General features: G+C 39.5%; 1 protein-coding gene across 1 annotated transcript in view; it reads left to right on the top strand.

Moving 5' to 3' along the window:
* The window catches only part of PGM5 (phosphoglucomutase 5), a 178,060-nt gene that overhangs the window by 100,101 nt on the left and 56,030 nt on the right, over positions 1-21,929 (top strand). Inside the window, exon 7 of the mRNA XM_019730342.3 lies at positions 7,299-7,414. Coding sequence (XP_019585901.1) covers positions 7,299-7,414 — 116 coding nt within the window. The remainder of the gene's footprint in view (positions 1-7,298; positions 7,415-21,929) is intronic.

The raw sequence follows: 21,929 nt of genomic DNA, 5'->3' as shown, positions 1-21,929 counted from the left end.
TTGTAAATATTCTTTAAATTATATGTTCTTGTCCCTTTATGTTAAATGAAATATCCAACGCCAAGAACAGTGATAATATTGTAAGCTCTGTAGGCATTTTGCAGTTGTTTTTTCATTCTATACCATCTCATTTAATCCTTACAAACCTCCCTGATAAGGCAGGCAAGGAAGATGTTATTAGTATGTGAATTTTGAGGTTTAGACCAGTCTGCGATGCAATGGGCCCCAGGCACAGCAGCTCTCTGCTCAAGTTTATATATAACGTTGAAAAACTTTTGTGGTCATCTTATTATGGCAGCCTCATGTTTTATATTATTTTGCCTGAACGTGTGAGTTTTTCCATGCAAAAGATGAGTTTAAGAGTAGACTTGCTGTTAGAAAACAAGGCCTGGCTGAACTGGGCCTACTTCATGTTTGTGAGTAGGCTGCTTTCGAAATGCTTTTCAAATGCAAACCCACACATGCCGGTTTCCCTCAGAGCACCGCCAGCCAGCAGTGTCAGACATCAAAGAAGGGGCCTGGGGGTGAACTCATGGATATGAAAATACTAAAGGATGAATTTAAGGGTAGTGTTGTTAAATGTCTGCTAGACATTAACCAGCATATCCAAATGCTACTAAACCTTCATTTTCAGTAATTTATCTCTTCAGATTATATAAACACGACTAATTCAAACATGCACTTAGTCATAAATACTACAGTGCTTTTTCTTTTATATAAATGTTTAATTGAAGTATAATATATATAAAGAAAAGGCACCCCTCATGCATTGCTCAAGGACTCTTTACAAAGTGAGCACATCCATGTAGTGACCGTCTACATCAAGAAACAGAACAGCCGTCCTGAGGCTCCCTTGCTCCCCGTTCCAATCACTACTTCCTCCCTCCATCCCAGAGAGAACCACTATCCTGACCTCTGTCTCCAATGATTGGCTTTCCCCCCACCTTTATTGATGTGTAATTGACAAATAAAATTGTAAAATAAAGTGTACAACGTGATTGGATATTTATATACATTATGAAATGATTACCACAATCAAATTAATTTACACATTCATCACCTCACACAGTTACTATTTCTTTGTGTGAGAATGCTACTCCCAGCAAATTTCAAGTATATAATACATATTATTAACTGTAGTCACCATGCGATACATTAGATCCTCAGAAGTTATTCATCTTATCACTGGAAGTTTGTATCCTTTGACCAACAGCTCCCCATTGCCCTGACCCCCAGCCACCAGCAACCAACAACTTACTTTCTATGAGTTTGACTTTATTATTTTTTTTAGACTCCGCATATAAGTGATACCATACAGTATTTTGTCTTTCTCTGTCTGGTTTATTTCACTTAGCAGAATGCCCTCCAGTTTCATCCATGTTGTCACGAGTGGCAGGATTTATTTTTTGTGGCTGAATAGTATTCCATTGTATATACATAATACTACATCTTCATTATCTATTTATGTGTCAACCGACATGTAGGTTGTTTCCCTATCTTGGCGATTGTGAATAATGATGCAATGAACATGGGAGTGTGGATATCTTTTGAGATCCTGTTTTCATGTCCTGTGGCTGCATACCCAGAAGTGGGATTGCTGGATTGTTTGATAGTTCTTTTTCTAATTTTTTTGAGAAACCTCCATTCTGTTTTCCACAGTGATTGTACCACTTTACATTCTCACCAACAGTGCACAAGGGTTCCTTTTTCTCCATATCCTCACCAGCTCTTATCTTTTGTCTTTTTGATAATAGCCATTCTAAGAGGTGTGAGGTGATTTCTCAATGTGCTTTTGATTTGCTTTTCCCTGATGATTAGTACTGTGGAACAATTTTTCATATATCTGTTGTCCTTTTTCTGTTTTCTTTGGAAAAATGTGTATTCAGATCCTTTGCCTATGTTTCAATTGGATTATTTGTTTTCTTGTTACTGAGTTGTAAGAGTTCCTTATATATTTTGGATATTAACCTCTTATTGGATATAGGCTTTGCAAATAGGTTTCATAGGTTACCTTTTCATTTTGTTGGTTGTTTCTTTTGCTGTGCAGTAACTTTTAGTTTATGTAGTCCCACTTATTTAATTTTGCTTTTGTTGCCTGTGCTTTTGGTGTCAGAGCTAAAAAATAATTGCATAGACTAATGTTTATGATTAGTTTTGTCTATTTTTGAACTATGTATAAATGGAATCATACAGTATATAGTCCCCTGTGTCTGACTTTTTTCACTCACTGTTGTGTGCGTGATAATCATTCATATTTTTCTATATAGTGGCAGTTTGTCCAGAGTTTGTCTCTGTTCTATGCTATTCTTCTCGGTGAATATATCACGTAATAACAGAGTTGGTACTGAGTAGCATTCCCTTAGCAATACACGAGAGTTCCAAATCTTCACCTGCACTTGGCAATATCACTCTTTTCAGCTAATCTGTGGGTGTGGTTTTTACTTTGCAGTTCCCCAATCTCTAATGATGCTGAGCACCTTTTCATATGCCAATTGGTCACTTTAATATTCACTTTTGTTAAGTGCCTGTTCAAGACTTTCGTCCTCTTTTAAAAGGTTAGCTACCTTTTTTAAAAAATTGATTTATACGAGTTTTTAAAATGTAAACTGCATATTAAACCTTTTGTTGCATATATGTGATACAAATATCTTCTAGTCTATGCAGTTGGGGGCTTTTAAAAAAAGGACTGAGAGTTCAGCGTGTAGAAAATCGAACCATGAATTCTGCCTGGATCTCAAAATAGTGGACATTTGACAATAAATCAAAAGGAAGAAGCACCTGGATCTTGTTCTCTTTGAATGTATTACAACTTTCTTGAAGCAGGATTTCAAGAGCAGCTGGGTATGGCTCATGCACTTGACATAATCAGGCATTGTTTATTGGGCTATTCTTTTGCAAGCTGAAGAAACCTTTATTCTTCAAATCTTTGATTCTCATTGGTCACTGTCTTAATTCTGTAAGATCCTTATTCCAAGAAATGCCTTTGTCTCATCTTGATAGGCCCACTAATTAATGCCTGGAGAAATTCTCTTTGCTTAAAATGACTAATTTAAATAAAACGTGCAGAGATGCCTTAGTTACATTTTTAGGAAACTATAAGGAGAAAAGACCATAAAATAGATACTTTTCCTTCTGCTATTGAAAACACACCTTAAATAATAGATATTAGTCAGCTGGAATTGTACAGAATTTATTGAGTGCAAGTCTGACAAGGTCCTATATTACCCTAGACATTGAAGAACTATGAAGGTATATGAAATGCAGTCCTTACCTCAAAGAACTTCTAACTCATTGTCAGTGGAGGTAATGTCTCTATGTTGAGGCAAAGTGTGAAGGAGGTAGCAACACATACAATGACAAAGTGAACATAAAGGCCCATACCAAGAGGAAGCACGGCTGCAGGAAGGGTTACTTCAGACTGATTGTGGCTGTGAGAAGGATAGTATTTGTTAAGATAATGGAGCTTTTACTACAAAACTAATTCCAAAATCTATGACGAATGAAACACAGCAAAGGTTGTTTCTCAGTCATCAAAAGTTAAAAACCGGAGTTCCTGATTGGTGGTTCATTCTGCTCCAAATGGTGATTCAGTGATCCAGATCCTTCCATGTTGTGGGTCCACCACCTTCAACATGTAGCTTCTAGGATTGCTGGGCTTGTCCACATTCAACTGGGAAAAGGAGATAGAACATGGAGGATAGAAAGTTTTAATAGCCAGATCTGAAAAGGGTGTATGTCATTCTACTCGATTTCCATTGGCTAGAACTCTACCATGTGGCCACCAGTGACTGTGAGGGAGGCCGGGAAATGTAGTCCAGCTGTGTGTCTAAGAGAAGAGATGGGTTTGTTGACCACCTAGCAGCCTTTGCCACAGGTTTCATGATGGCAGGGCATGAAAGATAGGCCATGTAGCAACGTGAAGTATTTTGACAGAGATTGGAAAGGAAGATTAATGCAGGTAAAATAAAAAGCACAAAGAAGGACTCACAAGTAAACAGAAAAAAAAAAAATGCAAGGGCATATTTTAAAAATAAGTAATGGTCCAGTTTTAGAAACAGAGTCATAGATACAGTGAACAAACTGATGGTTGCCAGGTGAGAGAAGGCTTGGGGGAATGGGTGAAAAAGGTGAGGGATTAAGAAGTACAAATCGGCAGTTATAAAATAGTCACGGGGATGTAAAGTACAGTATAGAGAATATAGCCAATAATATTACAATAGTGTTAAATGGGTACTAGACTTATTGAGGGATCACTTCGTAAACTATATAAATGTCTAACCACTATGCTGTACACCTGAAACTAATATAAAACAATATTGAATGTCAACTGTAATCGAAAAAAAAAAAAAAAGAGATGGCCCAGTTTTTTAGGATCACGTATGGAGTATCATGGAAGAAACTTAGACAGATAGGTTGAAGCTATTTCTAACCTGAAGCCACATTTTCAGACGTTTTAAAATCCACACTGAGGAACTTATATCTACCATGTTTTTTTGGCTACTAGGGCTCCCTCCCACTTGTAGGAAAATTGTGGGCCAGATTCATTTTCTTTCTTTTCCTTGAGCTCTGGTCTTTCCTAGACAGTGAGTTTTTATGTTTATCTTCAAAACATGGTGGCAGCAGTCAAGGAGAAGGGTGCAGACCCTCAGCATGAGCAGCTTTATTTTACGCTTTTGTCCCACAGAGTTTCACAGTCTCCAGTCTCCCTAGGGGCCTCCTGCCAAAAACCAGTCCAGAGAATGGTATCTGCTGAATGCTGTTTGGGATGGATCCCAAGTGCAGGAGAGAGAGGAGGGAGAGAAATTCCTTTCTGACTCTAGGACACAATCAACTTGTGCTCAAGATCCTAAAATTTAATTATCCACATTGTTATCTTAGCTTGCATAGCTCCCACTGTGGCTCATAGCTGTAAAAGTATCCGGTCCTTTAAAATCCAGCCTCAGCCTTCAGCTTAATGACCTCGTGAGAGTGATTAACTGGGAAGGGTGGGAGCTGGGGAAATCCTTTCCCCTCCCTTCAGATCTGCCAACTTGGCTTTGAATCGACAAGAATGTTTTGGCCAGAGAATATACATCTCCACACCCTCTACCCTCACCTCTGCCCCATGTTGCATGTTCCATTTGGGATCATATGCATTCAGCTTTGCTAAATTAATTTTGACCCAGACTTTACTATGTGCTGCCTCTGGAAAGCTTCTGTGTGATTCTGTGTGAATTATTTCTCTTTCCTTGAGCTTCTGACCATGAAATTAATGACTCTGAATATTTGCCTTTGCTCTATAATTTGGGATGGATTTGTTTCATTGTTCCTACCAGGATGTAAGCATGATTGTACATCTTTCTTAGACACTGTTGAAATAAAGAGAAGACAGAACTTTTGATGTAACACCCGCACATCTTAAAAGGTGCCTTTTTTTTTCCCCAATGCAAACTTGAAAGAGACTTGGCCCGTAATTTTTCAAGATCCTGAGCACATTGATTATATTTAGATTTTATGGGAAGGGAGGCGTTTACTTCTAGATTTTTTTCCCCTTTAACTGTGGCCATAAACCACACTTAAAGAAATCATTGTTACATTGTATCCTTTGTCCTATGTGCATCTTTCTTCCTCTTCACCAAAACACCCTCACTGGTTCCTTTCCAGGGCCACCTTCCATACTTACAGCCTTCAGAGAGCTAAACCTTGCTGGTAGCAGGCATTTGGTGGTTTTTTTCTCTCTTTTTTTGTTGCTTGCATATGGGAAAGATAAAACTCTTCAGGCCAATGTCTGTGGTATCAGCTCATTCCCCACTGTGCTTGGAGATCTGCATACCCCTTTTAAGCACTAAAATATTTGGGGAGACAGCGTGATGTAGGGGAATGGAGCATGAGCAGAAACTAAGCAGACGTGGGTCCAAATTCTAGCTTTGCCTTTTACCTCTGTGGGATCTGAATAAAACACTTGATCCCTTTGATCCTCCGAGCCTGAATTTTGGTAGCATTGATTGGTTTGAGCTGTTTTTGAATTTTATCTAGACAAAACAACACAGTGTATAGTCCTTTGTATTGGTTTCTTTTACTCAGTATTATGTTTGTGAGATTCATTCAAGTTGTTGCATGTAGCAATAGTTCATTCAGTGGCATTTATGGTATTGTGTTATAAATTGCAAATCATTTGTCCATTCCACTTTGATGGACATTTGGATTGTTTCAGTTGTTGTGAATTGAGATTCTATGATAATTTTTGTAAAATCTTATGTATACATTCGGTTGAATAATGTCACACACTGGGTTTCCCCAGAAGCAGCTCTGAGAGAGATTTGCTTAAGGAAGTTTATTTCTTTCTGCCATCAAGATCAAAGCTGCCTACACCTGAAACGACTATAAAATAATACTGAATGTCAACTGCAACTGAAAAAAATAAATAATTAAAAAATGTCTTTTCCCCGTCCCACCAAGAAAGATCAGAGTTGCCTTCAAGATCAACACCAGTGGGGGGCGGGGTGAGAAAGAGGGATTGGACACAGAGAGAAGCTAGACTGTGATGCAGTTACAACAAAGGCCTCAGACAACCTATGGGGAGCTCTGGAGCTGAAATGGCCACTTACGATGGCCAATTAGAAGCAAGGAGGCTAGACATTTGTATGTCCTTCATTCACCAGTCACTGGATGTGGATTGACCCAGGGAAGGGAGAGTGTTTTCCCGTGAGACATTTCTCTTCCACAAAGAGTGGAGGCCACATTTGTGAGCTGTCATCCATCAACATTCCTAGCAGGTGGTAAAATGAGTGTTCCAGCCCTAAAAATCCTAAAGTGTGTGTGTGTGTGTGTGTGTGTGTGTGTGTGTGTGTGTGTGTTGGGGTCGAAGTTGAGCAGTGTCCATTACGTGTCATTAGTAATTTCTTGGAGTTCAATTGCTGGTGCATAGGATATGTGCATATTCATCTTTAATAGATACTGTGAAACAATATTCCAAAGTGTTTGTACCCAAATACCATTTTAATTTAGATTTTGAGATCCCCATGTAGGATTTTATCACATAGATAAAGAAACATTTATAGAATGGCAACGTAAATGTGAGAATATTCTCTGCATTAATGTTTTTTGTATTGTGGAGAAAACAAAATTGAGAACCATTGGAGTAGACTATTTATCATTCTCTACCTTATGGCTTGACTTCCTGAAAACTGTCAGCTTTGTTCAGGATGTCCTGAAATCTAGTTGTGGAATTAATATAGCCTAAAGACTTCCTTTTGTGCTGAGAAAATAAAGGAAAGGAGACATAAGAATTCACCATTGCCTCGCATTTCATTTTTCAGAGTGGCCAAATCAATGAAGGTCCCTGTATACGAGACCCCAGCTGGATGGCGATTCTTCTCAAACCTGATGGACTCGGGACGGTGTTCTCTGTGTGGAGAAGAGAGCTTTGGCACTGGTAGGCGCTGGGGGGGTTGATGTTACTGAAAAGGGGGCCTGCAGTTTGTGACCCCAGTTTGGAGACTGGAGGAAGAGTTAATGAGAGGTAAATAAATAAATAAGAAAGAAAGAAACCCAGTAAGATATGTGCTATGATACACTTATCTCTTCTGGCCATTTCTTCTTTTTTATAAAAAATTTTCATTTCTTTAAAAAATTTGCTGTTATGGAAATTTAAGATTAGAGAGGATAGTACACTGAATTCTCATATGTTCATCACTTAGTTTCAACCATCATAAACTCATGGTCAATCTTGCTTGATCTCTACCCTCATCCACAAGGGGAGTCCTCCTCCATGATTATTGTGAAGCAAGCCTTACCGTGAATCTTAAACAGCTACTGAGAAAAAGAATATGTACCATCTTCATACCTCAAACGTTAAAAAAATAACTTCTTTCAGTATTTTAAAGATGTCACTTCATTGTTTTCTAGCTTTCATAGTTTCTAAGAAGTGGCCTCTAATTCTTATCTCTGTTTCTCTCCATTGAAATTCTCCCCAGCCCCGGCCTCTGACTGCATTCAATATTTCCTTTTTCTCTTTTGTTTTCAACAGTTTAACTATAATATGTCTGAGTGTGTGTACTTTTTTAAAACCCTGCTTGGGGATCTCTGGGATTCTTCGATCTGTTGTTGTCTTGCATTAATTTTAGAAAATTCTCTGCTATACCTTTTCAGATGTTTCTCCTTTCCCATTCTCGCTCTCTTCTCCTCTGGGACTCGAATTACACATACGATAGATGAATTTTGACCATACTCATATGTTGTCTCAGAGCTCTTACATCCACTGTTTGGTTTTGTTTACTTTTTTTCCTTTTGTGTTTCAGTTTAGGTAATCACTATTGGCATATCTTTAAGTCACTGATTCTTTCCTTAGTTGTATCCAATCTACTGATGAGCCTGCTGAAGAAATTCTTCATCTCTGATACTGTGTTTTTATTGCTAGCATTTCTCTTTGACTTTTTAAACATAATTTCACCTCTCTGAAGAAATTATTTTTATACCTATTGTTTATATGTGTTTATCTATGTTTTATACTACATGTTGTTTATCTTTTTCATTAGCTCACTGAACAGTTATTTTAAACTCCGTCTGATAATTCTAATATTTGGTTCATTCTTTATTCTGATTCTCTTGATTGCTTTATCTCTTGATTAAAACAGAGGTTTGTTCTTTCTTGCTTTTTTGTGTATCTCATATTTCACTGAATGCTGGACAGTATGTATATAAGAATAGTAGAAACTCAAGTACATAATATTTATACACAGAAATGGGCACACCTCTTCTATCCAGCCATTAGTATGCAAGATTAAGTTAATTTAGTCAGGAGTTGAGCTGGATTTGGGTTTTGTTGTTTCTACTACAATGTTTAGTGTACTACAGGCTTCAAATTCTTCCAGAAGTGGGATATTTTTACTACGTGCTGAATGAAGTGCTGGAGGAGATTTTTCCGTGTTTCTGTTTCATTCACAGCTTCCAGCAGTTACAGCATGCCTGTAATACAAAATAGACTTCTAACACAAGGTGCTTGTCCTTTCTCCAGTGGCAACAGACCTCCGCTTAGTATTGGTGTGGAGTTCTGGACCCAAGAAGGTTTCCTCCCCTTTCTCCAGGGGTAGAGGATTTTACTCCAACCCCTATTCCGGTAGTAGTGGACCTTTGCCTGGGCCCTTGAGAGGGGGCGGTTTGCTGCTCGTACATCCAGCAGCTTAAGGCTTTTGTGTCCTTGAAAGAAAGGTTTGGGGAACTGGAAGGCCCTCATGCTTGCCTCTCAGCAGCCGGTCGGTCATCTCCTGCCCCACCAGCACCACCAAGTTGCCCTGTTTGTTTCTTGTGAGTGCCCTGCAGAGGCCTGTGGGAGATAACTTGGAAGTTGTCCCTTGTATTTGACACTCCAAGCAATTTTAAACAACATTATATGCTATTCTTGGCCTTTAAGACTTTCTAAAACTATTATTATTAACGTATATAGAAGCATCCTCTTTCTCCTGTTCTCTGCTAAAAGTGCGACAGTTTTATGTCCTTTCTCTCCTTGGAGGGGCTTGTCACTACATAATTTACTTTATTGCCTTGTGATTTCAGATCGCTAATGAGTTCAAGAAAATTATGATTTTTTTTTTTTTTTAGGTTTCTTGGCCTTTTATTATTACTGGGATTGAAGTAAAAGTCTCTTGTAGATTTCCATATCTTATACAGAAATGCAGAAGTGGAACTGCAAAAGTAATTTCTTAATTTCTCCTATTCTTCCCCCCCACAACTTAATTGTTCATCTTTTCCAATTAGAATCCAAATGGTCTTACATTATAACTGGTTTATATCTCTTAAGTCTCTTTCAATCTGCATTTCTCTCCTCCACATTTTCTCTTTCTAACTTACTCATTAAAGAGACCGGGGTCATATGTGCTGTAGAGCTTGTAACAGCTTTGATTTTAATGTTGATGCCCTCATTTCCTTTTCTAATTCATTTAGTGCTTATATGAAGAGAAGTTATTTATTAAAATGCCTTTTATCTGGTTCACATCCACCTCAGCACATTCTATTATTAATTATAGCATTTTCTTTTCTAAAAACTCTACATTCTCTTAGGATTTTTTTTTAGGTGTACAGTCACATAATCTATGACTAAAAGATTTTTTTTGTTTGCTTTTCTAACATTTATATCATTTATTTCATATTCTTATTGTATTAGTCTTCAAAGTGATATTAAATAATTGTAGTAGTTCATGATTTTAATGGAAATGGATTTAATATTTTACCATCTATTTTGATGATTGCTTTTAAATATTGCTAAAATCTATCCTTTTTTGTAGATTTTTTCCCCCTATTCTCCCTTTACTTAGAACCTTATTAGAAATGGCTGTTAGATTTATCAAGTGCCCTTTTAGAATCTAGTGATATGTTAGTATGTATTTTTCTCCTTTATTATGTGAATGTAATGAAATATCATGATCAATTTACTGATATCAAACCGTTCTTGAATTTCTGTTTGGAATAAGTACTGTTTGGTTATGCTTAAATAGATTGCAGTAAAACCACTCTAGCTGGTCATAATGACAGAATTTCAGGTTATGTTGGGGTTCCTGAAGCACATTCCTCCTGGGGAATTTTCTCCTTTTACCAAAGTCCTTTAGATTCTAGTAGCATTACCATCAATGGTGAAAGAAGGATGGTATGCATCTTTGTTTCCTTGGAAAAAGAGCAACCGTGCCAAGCACTCTCAAGTACTACTGTGTAAATTCAGAATGTATAGATGGCAGCTCTACTCAGGACAGTTAAAACTCTTATAGCTTTTCTCTGCTAAGGCCCTAACAAATGGAACAGTTTCCTTCTCCTTTTGTGTTCTTGGGGTCTAAACCAGTGACTGACTCAAACACTCATTGGTTCTATGTTGTATATAATAATTCTACCTTCTGGTTACTCAAATAACACAAATTTAACAACTGGGATGGAACTGGTCAGTCCAGGTTCTCTCTCTCTCTCTGTCTTTATAAGCATTTATTGAGTGCTTCTAATCTACCCCATAATTATAGTCTTTAAAATCAAAGGATCAATCCAGGTATTACATTTATACCCTTAGTAATAAATATTTGCTTACTTCAATTTAATAAACATGTATGAAGTACTTATATTATACAAGGCACTGTATTATATGGTATATAGAATGCAAAATGCTTAAGACCATACTCTTAAGAAACTCAAGACCTTTAGGGTACATAATTAGAAAGGTACACAGGTGACTCCTCCACAGAGCAGAAACTTTAAAGTTCTACAATAGAGAAATAGACAAAATACGATGGGAAATGGGAAAAGGAGAAAATGCTTTGGGACTGGAAGTTCAAAGCAGACTTCATGAAAGAGGTAGAAGTTGGGCTAGTTCTTAAAGAATGGAAATCATTTGTGCACATAGAGATGAAAGGACAGGGCCTTGTCAGATGGAGGGAGAAATGTCAAGAAAGGCACAGTGGTGGGAGAAGCAGGGGCCGTGTGTTGTGAGTAGCCAGTTGTTCAGTTTGTCTAGAGCAGTGTTTTCCAAATATAAATTAAGACTCATGTGAGATCATGAGATTAGTGTAGTGTCATGAACAGCTCTTAAGAAAATGTAATAGACTAAAACCGATCAGAATGCAGTGTGTTTAGTAAAGGTAAATGTTATAGATACCCATGTGCAAATTTACATGTACATAGTTCTCATGGCAAAATGTATGTGTTTTGGGTCATGGCCAGAAATGTCTGAAAAAGACTGATCTATAGCAGTGGTTGGCAAACTTTTTCTGTAAAGTGCCAAATAGTAAATATTTTGTGCTTTGCAGACTAAGAGGCTACATACTGTCTCTTTCGCAATTACTCAATTCTACCACTGTAGCACAAAAGCAGCCATAAACAATACATAAACAAATGAGAATGCTGTGTTCCAACGAAAATTTACTTACATAAATAGGCCTCAGTCCAAATTTGGCCCATGGGCCGAAGTTTACTCACCTCTGATGCATAGGGTAGGGTAGAGAAGGGAGTATCATGCAACAGAACTGGAAATATGAGTGAGGAGGGGCCAATTTTTGAAGCCCTTTGCCTGCCCGGCTTAGACATTGGGACTTGACTCAACTGGAAATAGGAAACCATGGTCTGTATAGTAGGGAGGTCCCCTTGCAGACACTTTTCAGTAAGCTTTGCTTTCATACAGTTATGCTGATTGAAACATGTAAGCTAGACTAGAAGGGAATTTGAAAAATCTCTCACTGTTATATTTGTCTATCATTTTCCTTTCAAGGAGCACAAAAGATTTTTCAGTATATAGTGTCTTAAAGGTATTGCGTCCTCCATCATTCTTCAGTTTCAGGTGACGCTAGCCTGATTTGACAGATGAAGCTCCTGAACCCAAGAAGTAGTTATGTGACTCACCCACGGCTCCAGAGCCCAGAAAAGGCCTCCATTTGAATTAGATTACAGTGGAACTAAAAGACAGGTCTCCTGCCTGAGATACCACACCAGGTGTGGTCCCGGAAGTCTAGAGGCCCAGGAATGTGAGGCTAAAATTACATTCAAGGCCCTTGCCTTCCACTTATGGACAAGCCATGTGGGCCCTCTGACCTTCACTTCCAACCTGTAAAAGTCAACTGGTCACCCGAGCTTCCTTTTTACCTTGGGATGTGGTTTTCAGAATCAAGTAATTTACCTAATTAATGGAGGAGAAAGTGGAGAGACGGAAAGGTTTTAGACCTGAGACTGGGGAAATGCTTCTCAAATTTAACCAGGCCTTTTCAAGTAGAGGCCTTGTTCAGTATCCCTGAGGCATGGAGCTGTGTACCAACTAGGAATGCATAGTTTAGTGCCAGGAAAGCTTGAAATTACAGATCTGCCTCAGGTTCAAGAATGCCAGGCTTTTTGTCTGAGATGAGCAGGATAGATCCTGGGTGGAAAGTCCCCTTGCTGGCCTCTTGAGCACCCAGGGCATTCCAAGGTAACAAGCTGGTGACAGGATCAAAGTTCAGGCTTCCCTCCTATGGAAAAGCCCAGGCCCTAGACAATAGGAAATCTGCATTTATTGCTCTGCCAGAGAACCAAGGTCATTTGAGAAGCGAAATAATCTTTTGTGCTGGGACCAGGTATGCACCCACTTCCTAGGAAGGGCCCTGGAAAACTGCTTTACAGAAAGAGAAGAGAACACTTTATAAATCCTCAGATTTCAATGGAAGAAAACGGTTCACCTCAATGGCATTGTGGCTACTTTTCTAAAGTTCTAAGTTTGAAGAAATCTATACCTATTCCTGTACACAAAAGGGGATATACTGAAATACTAAAACTAAGATCTAAACCAAAAACTTTGAAGTTTTTTTGGCATTTGTTGATGATGTGCTACTAGTTCCCATCATTGTCATCAGTTTTCTAAGAAGTCATACCACTTGGGAAGTGTATAAATTGTCACAGCTCAGAGCTTGTCCTGTTATAGGTAACACCAAAGAATTACTCTCTTTGTGAATACCTGGAAGAGCTACAAGCTTGACCACCATTTTGAGTATTACTATTACTTTTATTATGTATTTTTAGAAAGCTAATGTCAATAGCCATACAAATTTGTTAAATAGAATCAGGCAATATAACAATTTTTATTGTTTCTGAGAATGTGTTCTCTGTTGAGTTTTTCACAATAATAATAGTTATCTTTTTTAAATGGGCACTTAGTATATGCCAGGGCATTGCTAAAGCCTTTTGTATACATCCATCTCTTTCTGGACATTTGGAATTGAATCCAGGTCTCCTAGTACCAACATGACTTGTCCATCATTGTCACACCAACTTTTCCACTGTGAACTCCGGAGCACAGCCTGGTGCTCTTGAAGTTAGCTATTCTTACATCAGTTTCTAGCACAAAAAGAAGAGGCCCAGGGCATGAGTATTCCATGTCACAGGAAATCTCGAGTATCTTTCTAGTCTCTTGAGATTTGCCAGATCCCTCTGCTTGCCATGCAGAAACTGTAAATGCCCTGAGAACAGGGCCATGGCTATCTCATTCAGCTCTATTTCTCTGATATATGGTAGGCCTTGAGTAAGTGTTTGTAGGATGGATGGAAGGATAGAAAGATGGACAAAAGGATAGAAGGATGGATGGATGGATGGATGGATGAAAAGAAAGAAGGAAGGAAGGAAGAAACAAAGACTTCTTATTTTGGTATTTCTTCTTTGCATTATTAGTAGTTATGTTTTTATCATTCTTGAGTGAATATATTTCTGGAGATCCAGGCATTAGGGTATCCCAAGATTTGGGAGGATTCATGAAAACAAAACCACACAAATATACACCAGTTGGAAGGGGTGAGGAGTGATATTATGAAATATAGTAAAATCAGAATTATATAAAATTTTAAAATAAAGCTTAGCTAGTTTTAATTGTCATATAATTATCAACACAAATTAATCTCTAACAAAGCATTTCTAGAAAGACTTTTTCCCCAAACCTGCATGAATGAACAGATTATAAATTTCAAATACTGTCAAGTATTTGTAATTTATTTTATTAACTTGTTTATTTCTTGTGTGGGATTGCTAACAATTACCTATAAATAGCCACATTCAACAGTGGGCTAGGGATCTTTTATATGTGCTAAATTCTGACGGCCTTTGTCCTAGACATTCTCTGCTCTATTGTCTTATGGTTTGTGTTACTGACTTATTCCCTGGTTATTTTATGAATGGACATTTTACATCCCCTAATGGTTATACAGTTAATAATACTTTCAGGGCCATGCCTCTTCCTTCATTTATATTTCACACATGAACTATGTACAGCCTAGCTCAAGATTGGGTTCACAGTCGTGCTGTTGAATAAATATTGAATAGATTTAGCTCCCTCTTATTTATACAATTGTTTTATTTAATAACGTATACTTTTAAAAAGGTGAAAAAAAGGAAAGCCTTAGTTCCCTATCTAGGAGCTCATTAATTCTACATTTGGCTATTTCCATATCTGTCCAAGTCTCTAGAGAAAAAGGCCTATAGATCTGTGAATTTCAGATTATTGAGGTTCTCCCACATTTATTTGTGGCCAGTTTGTGTAAATTTGGCTGGGTAGCAGATGTGATGTGAGGGGGCTGTGATGACAGCATTAGCAGTGCAAGGAGAGCAGTTTCACTGCTGGGCTAGTTGCAACAGGCTGTGTGCACATGTGCAATTCAATCTAGTCTGGGCCAGAGCACAGAGGTGCTGTGATTGACATCCCCAAATGCCGCCTTGTAAAGTCCGAAAGCTGAAACTCCCTTCTGGACCCTTTACAAACTATCAAACCTGGTGCTGGGAAACAGAGTTCCCTCCTGGAGTGGGAAGAATGTCTTCATCCCATAGGATCCTTTTCTTGCGGTCTCCGCGGTTCCAGTTCCATTGATCCTTCAATTCATCCTCTAAGCTGATGAGAAGTAGCAAGAGGGAGTGTAGTGTGATACCTAAGTGTGGAGCAGAAACAAAGGAATTGGGCCTCTGAGGCGGTGTCCACACTTAGCAGTGCACTCTAGGACTGGGATTCCTGGGAAATCACGGCCCTTAGCCACAGACTGAAGGATCCCAAGCAGATTAAGCGTTTCTTTTCACAGCGCCTGCTAAGAGACTTTCAATAAGGATGCCATCCCTTGGTATTTAAGATTCATCCCGAAAATTGTGCTTCGAGGCATCTCTACCTGCTCTCTGATAGTTGCTAGGTGGCCTCACTGAGAATAAAGTATAATGACTACAGAGTGACAGATCCCCAACCTTGTAATGCAGGCGTGTAATGCAGGCCACTGGAGAGATTTCTGATACAGCTTATGTCCTGTCAAGGAAGAATTCTTAAAGAGTTGTGTTGCTCCCATCAGTAGAGGTGACAAAGAAATGGGATGGGATATATGAGTTAGAAAGTCCCACTGTCCCTTACCTTCTTGTGCTCGAGTGCTCTTGTGAGAGAAGTATGTCAGCTGGCTGGCTGTATTCCCCTCCTCTGGGGTGGATAGCTTGACTGCCTTAGGGCATGCAGATACAATGCTTAGGGCCTCCTGTGCATTGTTTCAATGAACTGAAGTAGGGACCATACTGACCCCCGTTTTACAGATAAGGTAACTGAGGCTTAGTAAGGAACGTCAAGCCACAGGCCAACGTCACAGTGCCAGAGCCAGGATTCAAGCCAACTCTCACTGGTGCCACAGTACTCAGTTGCCCCTATTTAAGAAAATGCCAAGAGGTCATTTTCTCCCGTCTGGTTATTCTTTTAGGTGGAGAATGAATGCCAGGGGACTTGGGGGAATGGTATATAAACAGCACAGCACCAGGAGTGGACAGACTTGGCCCCAATCTTGACTCCCCATCTTTGTGGCTCAACTACCTTGCACAGATCGCTTATCTTCTCTGGGCCTCAGTTTCCTCGTTTATAAGATGAATCTGTTCAGTGGGATGATCTGTAAAGTGTCTTCCAATGTAATGTCCCAGGTTGCTGCTAGCTGGCTACTTTTAGTGAGGAATGACTCTGATGAATTCTATCAAATTCTATACTAGAGTTTCGCTCAGTAATTTATTTATTCATTCAGTGAATATTTACTGCACACCTCTTGTGAGCCAGGGCCAGGAAGAGTGACGAGTAATTTCAGAGAGAGACCCTTCCCTCAGGGAGTTTACAGGGTGTTTCTATGGTCAGGCTATTGGCCAAAAGCCACAGCATATTTGTGTCAATCATCATCGTCGTCATCATCATCATCATCATCATCATCATCATCATCATGGTTGTCATCAAATTTATTGTTACATAGTATTATTATTGGTAGCCATGTTGCCCACAGCACAGGGTGAGCCACATCTGTCAGTTACTGCCTTTCTGAGCAGCCAACAAACCTTTCTGAGCTGACAGCGGGCTGTGACCTGCTTATGTGCACCAGAGTTTGTTCTCCAATAGGTGAAAATTTTAGTGCATTTTTAAAAAAGTGTTTATTTTTAACCATGGAAAAGTGACAATTTTTCCATGAGTCTTGCTGGTTGGCTAGATTTAAAAAGCTGAATTATGCAGTTTGAGACATGGAAAAAAAGAAAAAAAAACCTGTCACAATTCTGTAGCATGTTCTCTAATCTTGGATTCATCTGCAAGGCATGTCCCCCAATTTCCCCTAATAACTCTACTATTTTTTAAAAGACAAATCCTTGTCTTGAGTGGATAAAAAGAGGATGGGAAGATTTTCACTGAAAATTAACGAAAACTTCATTTGCAAATTAAAAGGGTAAATTGATACGAGAGGAGAAGTAAAGGGAAATTTGGCAACTTTTCCTGCATGTCTAATGTGAGAAGGAAGAAGCGCAAATTCATTACCCAAATCCTCAGAAGGGCTGCCTCCGCCCTAACCACGTTAGGCATTGTATCTGCTTTATTGCAATTCCCAAGACCCACTGTCATTATCGGGCGATTCTAGTAGTAAAGTCCATGGTGTCTGAGCCAAACTGCCCAGGTTGAATCTTCTTTTTACTACGTAATCACTGTGTGACCTCTTATGAATGACTTCACCTCAATCTCTTATCGGTAAAAAGGAGCTATCAAATTATGAAAATTAGGTAATAGATGTTTAAAATGAGTTTAGTGACTGGTGCTTTACTGTTATTCTTCCAAGAATGGAATTTATCTCGCTTTGCAGTTCTGCTTCAAGAGCAAATACACACACACGCGCGCGCGTGCGCGCACACACATACACACACACACACACACACACACATCCCCTGTCATTTCTGGCTCCAGGAAATGTGTGTGCTAAGGTTACGTGCCAAATGTGCACATATCCAAAAAACCATCAGGAACCTCTTTGAGTGAGTGGCCTTTCTTATTAGATGACCTACCATCCTGGTTTGCCTGGGACTGAGGTTTTCCAGGATATGGGACATTTCATGCTAAAACTGTGAAAGTTCCAAGTAGATCAAGGTGAGTTGGTTGCCCCAAAGTTGACAAAACCTTCACAAGACAAGTTTTCCAGACAACAGTGAAGGGAGAAATGGTAATACTCAACCTGACTTCAGCGAGAGCCACCCACCTGAGCAAGGCCAGTGGCATCCACTGAACTAGAGACCCATGGCTAATTTGTTCAACTCCAAATTTAAACCAAAAGAGAAAGAGGCCTATCTCACTACGTCTAAGTGATCTGCCCCCAACATAGGACTAGTTTGAATACCCTTCACCTTAAGCATTGGCTCTCAACCCTGGCTGTCCATGAGAATCACCCAAGGAGCTTAAAAAAAAGAAAAATTACTGATGCTTGTGTCCTATTATCAAAAATTCTGAGCATCGGTATCTATAAGTTCTTAGGTGATTCTAATGTGCAGCCTGAGCTGAGAATCACTAACCTGTGTTTCATCTTGGAGTCAGCAGCAGGTCCAAACTGATTTATATTTTCCTAATGGACAGATTCAGGCTTTCCTGAGCTGTCTGCTGAGAAGACTTGATCTGTTAGTAGTAACATATGTGATGTTTTGTTGAGTTGATTTGCCCATGCTGAGATTTTCATTGGAAGAAAATTCCTTTGAAAAGTTTGAGTACTGTCTTTATTTTCCCCTTTTCTTTTGTGAGGTCACTATACTGATTAGTGTAATGCCTCGGTCAAATAATATGATTTAAAAGCTTGAGAAAATTCAAAGTCTAATTTGGGTAGAGGGAGAATAGGGATGTTTCTGATGAGAGAACAATAGTCCCTCTTTTTTGTACCAATTTTTGCTGGAATCATGGCAGGGACGAGCTGAGTGCCCTCTTCCTAGCATCTGGGTAGGGGACAGCTGCTTCAGGCTGGGCTGGCCTGGATGGAGGAAGGCAAAGTGAATGGTACTTCCACGCTTTGGGAATACGGGTAAAAGCTCCTTGCAGTGTCATCAGCCAGGTGGCAAGCTCTGGCTGCACCACCAGCCAGGAACCCAGAGGAAGAGAGCTTCAAAAGTTGTGCTGGCATTATTCATTGCTAAAATGAAATGAGCTATGAAGCCATGAAAATTCATGGAAGAACTTTAAATGCATATGACTAAGTGAAAGATGTGAAACTGAAGAGGCTCCATGCTGTATGAGTTCAACTAAATGATAATCTGGAAAAGGCAAAACCATGAAGAATGGTGAGAAGATTAGTGGTTGCCAGGGGCTAGGAGGGAGGGAGGATGAATAGGCCAGACACAGGGTTTTTAAGGCAGTAAAACTCTTCTGTATGACACTATAATGATGCCATTATACATTTGTCGAAACCCACAGAATGTGCACTACCAAGAGTGAACCCTAACATAGACTATGGACTCTGAGTGATAATGATGTGTCAATCAGTGTAGGTTCCTCAGTTGTAACAAATGTCCCACTCTGGTGGGGGACGTTGAATATGGGGGAGGGTAGTATTTATGTGGGGACAGGGAATACAGGCTACCTGCTGGTACTTTTTGTTCAGTTTTGCTATGGAGCTAACGCTGCTCTAAAAAAATAGTCTTAAAAAAATTGTACTGGCAATAATGTGTATAAATGTTCCAGTATAAGAATTTTTTTGTTTCTGGGATCTCATGTTTTAAAGACAGAGCAGATGTGAACATGTGAAGTGAGGAAGTAAAGAAATATCTCATTTGCTTTTTTTCCCAAACAACTCTTTAACTGTTCACAGAATGTTGGGATTTTGCCTGGGAAAAAAAGGGGGTGAAACGCAGGCCGGGTGAGCCCCTCTCCACATGTGGTCAGCAACAGTAGAAATGGGCACCGGGGCTTCGGACGTGCATCTGAAGCTTTGTCCTTCCTAGTGGGGTCTCTCTGTGAGGCAGGCAAACCCCGTCCCCCAAGCCAGGCTTGCCCCACGCCCAATGTTGACAGCGCAGCAGTGGACCTCCTTCCTTCTCCTTCCTCACTTTCTGTCAGGTCCTGAAGGACATCCCGGATCCTCATCCTGAGACCACCGGGTGGGGGTCACAGTCACTCTCCATGCTCCTAAACACTATCACTCAGCCTGAGAAATGGGATGATCAATGGGTTCGAAGTTCCTCACCTGTTCGTAAGTGGTATTGATCCCGTTAGTATCCCGACTAGCTCTGGCTAAATGGAATTTAATGTTTGCAAATGGGAATTTCTACACACCATTGATACCTTAAAAATGTATTTTTTTTTTCTTATTATGAAAATAATACACATTTATTGTGCAAATACCGCAAAAGAAGAAGCAAACCAGCTGCGATTCTCCCACTTCATGGAGAATAAGTGTTAATGGTTTGGTGGAGCTGCCCCCAAAGCACACTGTGAGCATCCAGTGGGAACATCTGTATAAGGGCAGCAGCATCAATGTCTCTGTCCCCACCTCAGCGATCTGTGAAGAACACAATTTTACTTCATCCTTGGCCCCTTATGAATCTTGACAGATGTATAACTTGTAGGCATGTATATCCAAGCCAACTCACAGTCTGCTATGCAGTTGGCTACGAATGGCTGAGGGGTGTGTGTGTGTGTGTGTGTGTGTGTGTGTGTGTGTGTGTTAATCTTGCTAAAAGAACTTTATGTCTCTCTACTGCTAAATTATGACATCTTATTTCACAGAGTTAATAGTATCTAATGGCTCTATCTCCATGTAATGTAATCCAGCTGGAGATGCAAGGTATGCAAAGCCCATGTTTTAGAACAACAGGGTATTTTTCTTTAGCCAGTAAATAAAAGTGATTTTTATTTTTTTTTAGCTATAAAAGGACAAAATGTTTTAAAATTATTCCACTGGGCAAGGTTTCCTAGATTTTTTTTTTTCTTTTGCACTTGGCTATGGAGCTAACCCAGCATCTTCCAAACTCCTTCCATTTTTGTCGCAGTGTGAAGAGTTCACTGGGATGAGACTAGAGTCACTCCATGGTGTGATGATTAAAATCCAGGGTCTTCTTAACCTAACGGCAGCTGCAACCAGCCATCTAAAGTGTGGTCAGCAGATCACGGACCGGTGTGTAGGCAAAACTAAAGACTGATCCTTTTTCCTTTCAAATATTTCTGCTGCCCTCTCAAGGTTGTATGGTTTTGTTTTGTTTGGTTTTTGAGAAAAACATTTAACACTATAAATGTAACAAGAAGGGTCAATAGTTCCTAGCTTCACTGAGAAGTTATTAAAGATGTTTAACTTAATTAAGAGATTGTTTCAGCGTTTTCAAGGTTTAAGCAGCCCTGTGACTGTGAGGTTTCCCTTTTTGATTTTCTACCAATGTTTCAGAGCCCTGAAACCCAAGAGCACTGTTGTCCATTCTCATTGCTCTATTGCAAGAAGAAATGGTCCATCCCCTGGTCCCAGTCCCCTTCTTAAGACATTGCTATTGCAAGAGACAGAGGATTAAATTACATGAATAACAGAACAGTTTGCCTCAGTGTATGTACTGAGGAGTCAGCATCATGTTGGTTCTTTATGTGAATTACCAACAACACGGTCATCAGCAACTGCTGTTGTAACATCCCAGTCACTGCTCTAAATATCGAGGCATGTTTGGTCTCTCCATCCTGACAGTCACCCCATGGAGTAGGACCCATTATTGTCCCTATGTTGCAAGCAAGGACAGCAAGTCACACAAAGGTAGGTGGCTGAGCCAAAATTGGAACATGAAAAATTTGACTTGAGAGCCTGCCCTCTGAACTTGATTAAATTGATACAACCCCACAAGATTGGTGATGGTATCGCCATTTTACAGATCAGAAGTTGGGGCTCAGAAATATTAACATCTTGGCTGTAACTTCTCACACCTGGGAAGTAGCAGCATTTGGTTTAAAATCTTAGTCCCAAAGCCTTCCCGGCACCTTCGCCACTGTACCACGTTTCTTACACTACAACATGTTCCTTTGTACCCAGGGCTTTGTTCACGTCAGAGTAATCTTACAATTGGCCAACAGACGGATGCTTAAATGCATCTATAAAACATTCTTCTGGGTTCTTCTTTGTACAGGAAGCTACCTGTTTAGATTTTATTCTTTATTCTTGTGAATGCCACAATATGAACTGCATCTCTTTCTATAGAAA

The sequence above is a fragment of the Rhinolophus sinicus genome, chromosome 16 (assembly GCF_057876585.1).
Source record: "Rhinolophus sinicus isolate RSI-liver-muscle chromosome 16, RSI-T2T, whole genome shotgun sequence".
NCBI lineage: Eukaryota > Metazoa > Chordata > Mammalia > Chiroptera > Rhinolophidae > Rhinolophus > Rhinolophus sinicus.
Note: the sequence above shows the minus strand (reverse complement) of the source record. Positions and strands in the feature narration are given on the sequence as shown.